Source organism: Manihot esculenta, chromosome 2 (genome assembly GCF_001659605.2).
Source record: "Manihot esculenta cultivar AM560-2 chromosome 2, M.esculenta_v8, whole genome shotgun sequence".
NCBI classification, from domain to species: Eukaryota; Viridiplantae; Streptophyta; class Magnoliopsida; order Malpighiales; family Euphorbiaceae; genus Manihot; species Manihot esculenta.
This window is the reverse complement of record NC_035162.2, coordinates 8,964,234-8,975,802: the sequence shown is the minus strand read 5'-3', so window position 1 is coordinate 8,975,802 and position 11,569 is coordinate 8,964,234. Positions and strand designations below refer to the sequence as shown.

At 32.6% G+C, this 11,569-nt stretch overlaps 1 protein-coding gene across 2 annotated transcripts; it reads right to left on the bottom strand.

Moving 5' to 3' along the window:
• Positions 1 to 2,359: 2,359 nt before the first annotated feature.
• On the bottom strand, positions 2,360 to 6,451 carry LOC110609571 (3-hydroxy-3-methylglutaryl-coenzyme A reductase 3). 2 transcript variants are annotated; one of them, XM_021749242.2, is made up of 5 exons: positions 5,169 to 6,451; positions 4,586 to 4,767; positions 3,526 to 3,872; positions 2,899 to 3,146; positions 2,360 to 2,673 (listed from the first exon to the last, which is right to left on the bottom strand). In XM_021749242.2, the coding sequence occupies exons 1-4, from the start codon at positions 6,155 to 6,157 to the stop codon at positions 2,904 to 2,906; spliced, it is 1,761 nt and encodes a 586-aa protein (XP_021604934.1). In that variant the 5' UTR covers positions 6,158 to 6,451; the 3' UTR covers positions 2,360 to 2,673; positions 2,899 to 2,903. The 2 variants fall into 2 exon arrangements, with proteins under 2 accessions (XP_021604934.1, XP_021604933.1); XM_021749241.2 differs by lacking the exon at positions 2,360 to 2,673 and having other exon boundaries at positions 2,828 to 3,146; positions 5,169 to 6,449.
• Between the last annotated feature and the right edge of the window lie 5,118 nt (positions 6,452 to 11,569).

The following is an 11,569-nucleotide window of genomic DNA, read 5'->3' as shown; positions in this document are numbered from 1 at the left end:
TATATATATTTTTGCAGAGCTTTTGCTCTTTTGCTGGAGGAGGAAGACGGGTTTCTGGTTTCGGGAATGTTTCGGGACATTCCCGAAACCAATGCTTTAATGCTCAATTTTCCCTTTTTTTTTTTTTTTATTAAAATTACTAGGCCTGGGCCTTATAGAAACCCTCATATGATGAAAGCACCAAGACCTTGAAATTCTTAAAGGACTTAGCAATCAGCTCCAAAGTCTCATCCGTAACCACCATTCTCTTCAACCTGATCTCCTCCAGCCAAGGGTATGCGTTAGCCATGGCCTCGATCCACGGGTAAACATAACCACCCCAACCGTCCGGGACGAGATTGAAGTCCGCGAAGTGCGGCTTCCCTTTGAGCTCAACCGATCTCAGCTCCGGAAATCTCCTAATCACCATTGGCGGACTGACGGCGTAACAGTTCCCGACGAAAATCCTCCTCCGGCACCACCTCTCTACCTCGTACCAGGACTTGCATACCAACGATATTGCGTTCCGGTCCTTATCACTGTGAATGAAGGAGAAAACCCATTTCAACTTCAGGGTATTTAACAAACAATTCCTAGGATTAGTAGCCATCTCCAACACATTTGAGATTGTGAAAAACTCGAATGATTCTACACGTGTTAGGATAAGAGCTTCCAATGGGTTCTTCTTGCAGGTGGCTTTCACTCTCTTTCTCTTCGGACTATACATAAAATATTGAGCATTTCCTTTTCCATTTACTCAGCAGGTTGGCAATTGCAGGTGAAAACAGAGGAGCTACTGACAGCCGATAATGCAGGTGGCAGCAACTAGGGAGACGATGACCCATCAGTATTTGTAATGAAAATTCTTTGAAAGATGCAGAGAGAGTTCCAAGTCACTAACGGTTATGGCCCCAAACTAGCCCCACAAGTTATGAGGGTATAGGAGAACAATTCCTCGATAAATTTGCATGAATCTTTAGCTCAACCTTAATTAAGCAACACCACGCTAACCTGTAAACTTGCAAATTTAATAATGTTACATTTCAGGAGCACTGGACGACATTCATAGTGGAAAAAGATTTCAAGTTCATATCTGAAAATGGACTAAACGCTGTAAGAGGATCCATCACCTCCAAAGCCTTACGTAGGAGGAGGAGGAGGAGGAGGAGGAGGAGGAGGAGGAGAAAGGATCGGGAAAAGAAGGAGAAAGAGAAGGAGAAGAAGAAAAAGAAGAAGGAGGAGGAGGAGAAGGAAAGGAAGAAGACGATCGGGAAAAGAAAGAGAAAATGAGAAGAAAAGGGTAGTTTAGTCATTTTTATTAAAATAAACAGAAGGTTAACTGAAAATTTAACGGTAGGGATTATTTTACAGTTTTTTTAAATGTGAAGGATTAAATTAAAGGTTTTTTAAAACAGAGGGACGAAACGTTATATTTCACTAAACCAGAGGGACTAAATTACAGTTTACCCTTTAATTTTTAATAATAATTTTTGTAATTAAATTTAGTTTGAATTTTCATAATAGTAGAATTTATATTTTACGTAATAAAAAATGAATTTTTTTAATCGATTCACTAATTATTTAGACTAGCTAAGGACATTATATATTAAAAAAATATAATAGTTTAATTTTTTTAGATAGTTGAGATTAAAAAAACTGGTGATAAACACAATTCAAAATATTTATTTTTATTTTATTATTATCATTACTATATAAATTTTTAATATTATCTTAATTAAAATTTTGTTAATTGTTTTATATAAATAAACTTTTACCCACAAACTAAGCAGATTCTCCACTAATTTGAATGTTATCCCTACTAATGGCTACTGGAAAACTCTAGTACATGCACGCTGCCGAGAACTTAGACTAGAACAGTTGTTGCTGTCTTCTTTAATTCGCACGGATTCTGCTCATCACCAGGTACGTGGTTAAAAACAAAGAGAACCAACTCTTATTTTGTGGTTGGGGAGGGGAGGGTAGGGTGTCTCACAGCATTCAATTGCGTCTCATTCTCAACTAACTATTTATTGTTAAACTCATTTTTTTATGAAGTAATTTAATTGAAGTAGAGGAACAAAACTACTATGATACATTAAAGGAAAAAATAACTTTAATTTTATAAAAAAAATATTTTAATTGAGTTATCTATAACCAAATAAAACTTATATATATCCATAAGAATAACCATCTAAAATAAGTGTCGTTTGGTTAAAAATTGAGAGAAACTTCCATGGCGTGGTGCCTTGGCCTGCCAATACGATTTTGTTGCATTCCAAACAAATATTACCACAACTCTGCACCAGTTTTATGAGAATAATTAATTTTTGAAAGGAAATATTTTTCTTTTACGACTTAAAATTAAATTATATACCCACCATTCTAACTAACAGATTTCATTTAATACGGTATTATTCAGAGCTATGCAACAGATAATACATTTTTAGATAGAAATAAATCCCTATTACACATCTCCTTCCATAAACTAATACACAAAGCAAATGAAGAGTAAATACAAGAAAGATCACAAGTTTGGTTGGCAGAAGAAGATGCCAAATGCTGGTGTCCTCTAGCTGAGAGCATTCAATGGCATCACGACATCAGAAACAAGTAAAAACAATTAATGCACCCCTATCCTCAAGATCACGCAACTGTAGAGCAGTGAAGAAAGAGAACCACCAGATTCACATGGCCCTGGATTTTAAAAGCAGTACGTATCTAGTCAGCAAAACAAGAGCAGGCTCCAATTTATTTTTAACGCCTTCTTCCACGTTTTTATAATCTTTCTTTGTCCCCCTCAACATTTGCCGACAGGTACTACAAAGCTTCATTTATATACTTATTGGTATTTTTTTTTCTAGTTTTCCTTTTAACTTTTAATTCTGGTCGTCTCAACTAAACAAAGCAGCTGTATTGTACCTCCTTCAGGTAGTTATTTTGGATGCATCTTTGATGGATCTGTTGTATTTCATATGGCTTTGAACGAGCTGCCCAGCTGCAATAGCAGACATAAGAGACAGCTCCCCTGCCAGAACAGAACCAGCAACAATGGTAGCCAGAAGCCTTGCGTTTGAGCCTGGGGAATCTTTGCATGCACCCTTCACCCCAAGTAGGTTCAGACAAGCTGATTGAGATGCGAGCTGAGTGCCTCCTCCAACTGTGCCCAGCTGAACAAGTAGCATAAATTTGAAAAATAAGCAAACTTGAAAAACATCTTGATTTCAGAGCTCACGTTAAATTTTACGCCATTTTCTAACCTTTAAACCTTAGAAGCTTCCAAAATAGCGTGCAGTTCTAAAGGAACCGTTGGCATCTTATTAATTATAACATCAGGGTGATGCCAGAACTTTATATTTGTCCCCACAACAGAGTTATACACTTTTCCTTTCAACTTCCACTTCAACAGTCCAAACAAAACAAACTTTTGTATAATATATAAACATAGTTTATTATGAAATTTTCATTGAGAAATTAAGAGATTAGAATTGATGGATGATCTAAATTATACTGGTGGACATTTAAATTAAGATGGAAAAGTTCAAATACCTCAATGGAAGGCATGGACACTGAGATGTGAAGGTCCTTGCCATCGTTAACAGCTTCCACCATTGTGATGCAGTTAGAGCTCTCAACGTTTTGAGCAGGATCCTGTCCTGTAGCTATGTACACTGCAGTTACTATATTGCTAGCATGGGCGTTAAACCCACCAAGGGCACCGGCCACGGCCGAGCCGGTAAGGTTTTTAATCGTGTTAAGCTCCACCAGAGTGGCCACGTTGGTTTTCAGAACCTTCTTAACCACCTCTTCTTTTATGAGAGCTTCACAGACAACGGACTTTCCACGCCCTTCTATCCAGTTTATGGCGGCTGGCTTCTTGTCCGAGCAGAAGTTCCCTGACAAATTCATAGCACAGTTGGAAAATTACTTGTACAGCAGAGATACTACAGATAGAAAATTGAATTAGTAACTACAGAAATTTTGGTTAATCACTAAGCCCTGATTGTTTTAAAAAATATTATTATTTAAAAAAACCCAGTCAAAGGAAAGTTGAATTATTTTTAAGAAAAATGACTTTTTTTAGTAATTATTTTTTAAATATTGAAAACCTTAATAACATTACTCTATATACAAATCTATTAATATATTTTATTTTTTAATTTAAATTTAATAATATAAAGAAAAAATTACTTATAGTATAGAAAATCTCGTTATTTAATTCATCGATTATAAAAGATATATTAAAAAACTTATGCAATTTTAAGATTTTTTTTTTCAAAACAGTAAACCATTTTCTAAATATTAATAATTTTATTAATATTATTATATATAAATTTATTAATATCAATTATTTTTAAATTACAACTAAATAATAGAAAATAAAGTATTTTATTAGAAAATATTTTTTATAGAAAAATATATTTTACATAAAATATTTTTTATAAAAATATTTTTAAATATAAATTATATATTACGTCTAAAACTTTTTTTATGAAAAACAAACTTAGCAAGATCCTATCCAATAATTTGGTTAAAGTGATTACTTGATTAAAGTTAAATTTACACAATTTTTCATGTAGGGATTGGACAAGAGGGCAAGAGGTTTTACCAGAGATGCCGATGACATCCATATCAGGAAAAATATTCTGGAGATAGTCGAGGACATATTGGACTCCTTTGGAGACCATGTTCATTCCCATGGCATCACCTGTGCTGCAGCTAAATCTTATGTATAGATTTTTTCCTGCAATTGCACATTGTATTCTTTGTAGCCTTGCAAATCTGCTTGACCTGCATAATATTTGTGAAATTAATTGATGACGAAAATAAAGACTTATTTTCCTCGTGCTAAATTGCAAAACTAAATTATTTTAGTGGTGTATAATTAAAAGGAAGTGGAAAAAGAATGATTTACGCAAAATATAAAATAAGAATCCATGAACATCATAATCACTCTATCAAAATAAATGCCGAAAGCAAAACCAAGTCGGACAATAAAGGAAACAGAAATTAATTAAATATTTATCAACTATACCCATATCTATAGAAAAATAATGCTTTTTAGTAAAGGAAAATTTGATCCATAAACATCCTTAAAAATGTCGCTTTACTTCTACGGGAATGCTTCCTGCGGTCGCATTCCTGTTGTGTTGTATGTATAACGAAAAGAGGGGAAGGGAAAAGGATCGAACTGGTTGAAAATAGCTGCAATAGTGTCGAAATTGGCAGGATCCTCCATAAAAATCTTCAAGCCAGCGGCCCTCTTGGCTGTGGGAAACCTGACGACGGGAGCCCTGGTCATGCCATCCCTCAGTAACACGGAGGTTGCCCCACCCGATGCATAAATCGCCTTGCATCCTCTATTGGTACTGGCCACCAGGCAACCCTCCGTCGTGGCCATTGGCACAGTATATTCCTTTCCATCAAGCAGCAATGGCCCAGCAATTCCCACAGGAATCTGCACGTACCCAATTGGCATCTCGCAGCACTGCCCAAATATGGAGTCGTAATCGAACCCATCTAAGGGCAGTCCCTCCAATGATTTTCCCAACATCCTCTGCAAAGCCTCCCGGCGAACTAAAGCAGCCCTCCTACAGTTTCCAAGCGTTGACTCCAGGGAATAGGAAGGAATGGAGCCAGAGAGTACTGATGTGATTATTTGTTCGTCGTCATCAGATAAAGTACTGGTGGTTGTCACTGCGATATTGGGTGCAGGAATTTTAGCGGGGGGAGAGAGGGGATAGCCAAGGGAAGAAGCAGCACAAGGCCCCGAAGGACGAGTATCCTCGATGCTGATAATGTTATCATCCTCATATTCTTCGACGTCCCAGGTATCGGCGGAAGCTCTAGAAAAAGAGTGGACGAAGCCAATGCCAAAGAAACCAAGGAGATAGATGACGGAAGCCACCAAGCAAAGCAAAGCAGCTATCTCAGGGAAGGAGAGTATGTGAAGAGGAGTAGAGTTGCGGATCTTTTCCCGCCACCTGTGGAGGAGAAAATAGGCAACGGAGAAGAAAAGCGAGAAAAAGAGAGCATTAGCGAGGTAGAGGGAGAGAGGGGGAGAATAATCGGTGGACTTGAGAGGAGGAAGATGATGGACATTGCTGAAGGAGTTGAGAACTTCGCCGGCGGATTCCTTACGGACTAGATGCTTGGGTTGTCGCCGGCGAACGTCGTCCATATGTAGAAAGTCGGAAATGAAAAAAATAATAATAAGTAACAATAGAAGATGGTTTGAGAGTTGAGAAGGAAAGCACAGGTTTAGCTATTAGCAGTTGGATTAGTTTTTCAATTTGTTTTTACGATGAGCGTGCAAAGAGTAGGTTGGCGCTCCTTCCTCTGCTCACACACACGGCGTGCTCTCCTTTTTTTTTTCTTTCCAAAGCCTTTTCCTCTTTTTAGTGTTGGGTGAAGCTAACAGAAGCTTAGGGAAGTACTTTGCTTATGCAAGCATCAACTTTCCTGCCAATAATTATATATGCGAATGATTTTATTTAAAAAATATTTTTATTCTGTCCATATATATAATTGAAAAGTGTTTCTTTAGCTTCACCTATAAAAAAGGCGTGCTTATATAAATAGCTTCACCTATAAAAAATTAAAACACATATTTTTTTAACCTCATATTTTATTATTTATTTCTGCATCTATTTCATCATGCAACAATATAATTTTTCTTTTATTTGTTACATATAAAAAATAACATTTTTTTCTATAAGGAGATATATTTTTTCTATAATTTGAAAATATTTTAATATATTTTTTAAAATAATTTTTTTTTAATATTTTAATAATTTGATTATATAAGCACTGATAAGTATAATTGTTAAAATACCCGAAAGAATGCATTACATTGAACCTCCATTATACTCCTTTCCAAACCCGATAAACATCATCTATTTTCTACCATCTTAAAGACAAACCAATTCTTGTTATCATTTCAGCTTCCACTCATCTTCCCTTCTAATCCTCCCCACACTTATCCATGCCGACAATAAATGGGTCATTTGCCATGTCAGTGGGGAGATCGAACAACGTCAACCGTAGATATGGCGAAGGGGTAGGTATAAGAATTTCTTAGAGTGAAACAAACCCCAACAAGCCACGGCATTACTGTTAGGATAGCAAGTACAGCACACGTCTTGCTGTCCTCCGTTAAAAATTTATTATTTAGTTTATATGATATAAAAAAATTATTAATTAATTTTTTAATTTTAAAAAATATATTAAAATATATTTTAATTTTAAAAATATTTATTAATAAATTATTTTATAAATTTTAAGTGTTAAATATTATAAAAAGATTTAAAATTAATGTTTATAATATGAAAATGTTTAATTAATAGATATTTTTTATAAAGGTGATATTTTTTAAATAATTCAAAAACGTTTAAATATATTTTTTAAAATTAAAATATTTTTATTTTTATATAAATTTCATTATTCAAACAAAATATAAGTAACAACAATAGAAATTGTGTATGCTAGTATTAATGACACCTACCCCCTGTTTGGTTTAGATGGCAATGCATAAACTCCCTGTCTGCTTACTAACATAAAAATAATAATAATAATAATAATAATAAAATCTAATATTAATTACTAAAACAGTGACTAGCTATTTAATACGGTTGGTCAAGAGAGATGCTTAAGTCTAAATCCCGTATTTGAGTCACACTCTTGCTTTTATGTCTTAAATTATATAAGAATCATTATAAATTTTATTTTTTTTTTTAAAAAGTCACCTTTTCTTTTATAAGAATTAGGGATAAAATCCTGAGAAAGCATAGGATCAATTGCTAAGGGAGCCTCTCCAATCCTTACATTAATATGATCTCTACATGAACCCAAATGAGCCAAGGCATGAGTGACTCTATTGCCATTGTGTTGGACAAAAGACCAGAGCAGCTCTGAAGATTGGAGGACAAAATAACACAATCTTGCAACGCTATTCCCAAGGCATTACTGAATGTAATTCCAAATCTGAGATAACCAATACAATCTTTACAATTTAATTCTGTGATGATCCCGCGAAAGCTCAACTTTACTGCAAGTTGTAACCCAAATGACATAGCCATGGCCTCAGAAACAGACGGGTCTCAAGCGCCATCAATGCATTTAAAAGCACATGTCAAAGTATGGCCTTGATCATTTCGAAAAACTACTCCAAAACCAACCCAGCCATCACCTACAATTCCAACATCTATATAACTTTAATCCTTTCCAAATCAATGGAAACAAAAACAGTTGAAATTAAATCCAAAGTCCAACTCTTTGAAGGCTCATTATTCAATTCGGACACCATGGCATCAATGACAAGAGATTGGGTGGTGAAATAATTTTAAAAGGCAAAGGTTGAGGCAACCACGGATCCTGCCACATCTTAGCTTGCTTACCATCCCCTATTTTCCTAACGCAAACTACGAAGCAAAAGTTTCTTACTATGTAGAATACTACGCCAAGTCAAACTTAGCACCAAGCCCATGCCAGTATGAAGGAAAGATGAACGAGGAAAATAACGGGTTTTTAACAATCGAGCTATCAATAAATCTGATGTTTGTAATAATCTCCACCCTTACTTAGTAAGAAGTGCTTGGTTAAAGACCTCAAAAACCCAAAACTTCAATCCACCCTTACTTTAATTAGTAGTTCACGTCCTACTCTTGATAAGAAATTGGAGACATGGGTACTGAACACTACTTTTGATTTATGAAAATTAACCTTCTAAATTGAGAGACCTTTGTATCGTTGCAAAATATAAAATATTATAATAACTTTAAACATTGTGCCTCTTAAAAATAAAAGAAAATCCCCTTACATATCCGAATACCATTCTATCCCTTCCAACTACACAACAGATGATGACCAACCAATTGCACCCCTAAAGCATTGAAAAATGAATCCTTTAAGGAATCAGAGACATGAATACCGAACACCACTTTTGATTTATAAAAATTAACCTTCTAACCTGTGAGACTTTTGAATCATTGCAAAATATAAATTATACTAATATCAAACATTGTACCTCTTAAAAATAAAAAAACAATCATATACAAACAACAAATGTGAAACTTGAGGAGTCCCCTGCATATCCGAATACCATGCGAAAATCCACCATATATTGCTTGATCCAAGAGACTGGTCAGGCCTTCAGTACACCATAGGAATATGTAATGTGACAATAGATCACCCTCGCAAAGGCTCCTAGTAGATAGGATGGACCCAAAAGCTCACCATTCAACAAAACAAAATAAGTAATAGAGCGCACACAACTCATTACAAGAGGCATCTAACCTGAAGAATATGGGCAACCAAAGCCATAACATCATCGCCCACCACTCACCAATACTTCTTGATAAAATAAAAGTGGTAAATTATCAAGACCAAGTGTTTTTATCGGATGCATTTGTTTTATAACAAGAAAGATCTCATCACGTTCATATGCTGTAATAAATGTGCATTCATAGCCAAAGTAACATTACAAAGAACAAAAGATAAATCATCTTGTAAATTTCCACGCAATTTGGAAGTAAACAATTGAAAATAAAACTGAACAATATGAGTACGCAGCTCATGATCCCCTGTAAAAGTCTATGGGAAGAATCGAGAAGGCTACGGATGCAGTTGTTTTTCCTACATGAACTAGCCATTGCATGAAAATATTGTGTTACGGTCACCTTCATGCAACCATACTTGTCGAGAAAGAAAAAAAAAGTTATTAGTTTGTTGTTGTATAAATAAAAGTTATTATATAGGAAGTAAATTTATTAATTTATTTTTCAATCGTGTAATATTATTAGTTTTATTATTATTATTATTATTAACTTTTAATCAATAAAACTTAATTATTAAATTTATGATTATAGTTTACTCTTAATTAATCCTAATTTTTATAAATTAATGTATTTCAATCCATTAAATTTAATATTTTTCTTAAAAATTCCATTAGATTCCTAAATCAATCAAATTAATATTTTTATATTATTTTATTCCAATCAATTAAAACTATTCATATATAAAAACATATAGGATAAATTTTGCTTAAAATTGACTTTGAAATTTTATATGGATTTTTATTTTTTTATTTTAATTTTATTAGTTAAAATTTATTCACAATACTTATTAATTTAATTTATATTTCTAATTAAAACGTAAAACTAATTCTTTATTATCATATTATTAATTTATCACAAATAGTATTAACAATCATAATATTCCTTTTATTTATTAGAATTTTATCACAAATATTACTAAATTTTCTTCCATTTTTTTAATAATTCTATTAGTTCTCTTCTAATTTTTGTGTTTGTATTCCTTATTCTTAATTAGCGCTATATTTATTATTATTATGTAAATTTTTATGTCTTTTTAATTAAAAGTTTCATGAATTCAAATTATAAAAAATACCAACAAATATTTTTTGAAAAAATATCATTATTATCCAAACTCATATTTTTATTTATTTATTTATATATTTCAATTTAATTATTTCATATATTTGAATAAAATTAACAATATATCATTGAGAAAATTTGTATTAATAGAGGGAAACTATTTGATTATTTTTATTAAAAATTAAATTATAATATTCTATTTAAAAAATACGACAGTATCATCTTATTACAGTTTAACTTGTGTGGCGTCCTTGGTTGTTATTAAATGGAAAATGCATGTGTAATACTTGAGAAATTTGAAAATGTGTGTATATATATGGTTGATATTGAATTCTTGAAATTTATTATGTATGATATGACATTTGCTGTGAAGCCTTTAATAGTCAAGCCTTAGCCTCCAGTTATGCAGTTATGGTGCCTCTCAGAACTGGGCTTTTTGTCTTCATCTATTCAATTTATTACCCTCACTCTTCTTTTCATTTCATATATATCCTTAATAGTTTTTTTGGTGCAATAATTGTATTGCAAAACTTCTTCAAAACAAAGTTAAGATAATTATACTAAATACAAGGTGTATAATTTATCGATATAAATAATACATTCAACTAACAGATTTAATATGGTGGTAAGTGTATCTGAATAAATCTGAAAAATCTCAAATTTTACTCTTTTAATCTCCTAATTTTCATTTAAAAAAAAAAATCACATCAGTCTTGTTCAGATTTAAATCTTCAATTATAAATCTATTGGCTCAATAAGTATTACACCCAAATATACGTATGTACATATATATTTATTGTTAGATTCAAAATCTTGCCTACCACCTTTATCCTTATTAAAGATTTATACTTATTATAATATATATTCATTTTCAATTAATTGCTTCAATTTATAAATTTCAAAAGTGAGATGAAATAAATACATTCAACGGTAAACAACTTCCATTTATATCTATGGATAAAGCTATACGGAAGATGGTAAGGATTGTTGCTTTTTGAGTTATTATTTGACATTCTATATTTAATTAGTTAAACATATAATAATTAATAATTATTTTAAAAAATAAAAAAAAAATTAATTGTGAATAACTTTTATATGGGGAAAAAAAAATCATAGTCTATATATCAACTTGTAACAAAATGACCCATTGGAAATTAAATTTTGATGCATCGACAGCTAGATTTCATATGTGTAAGTTA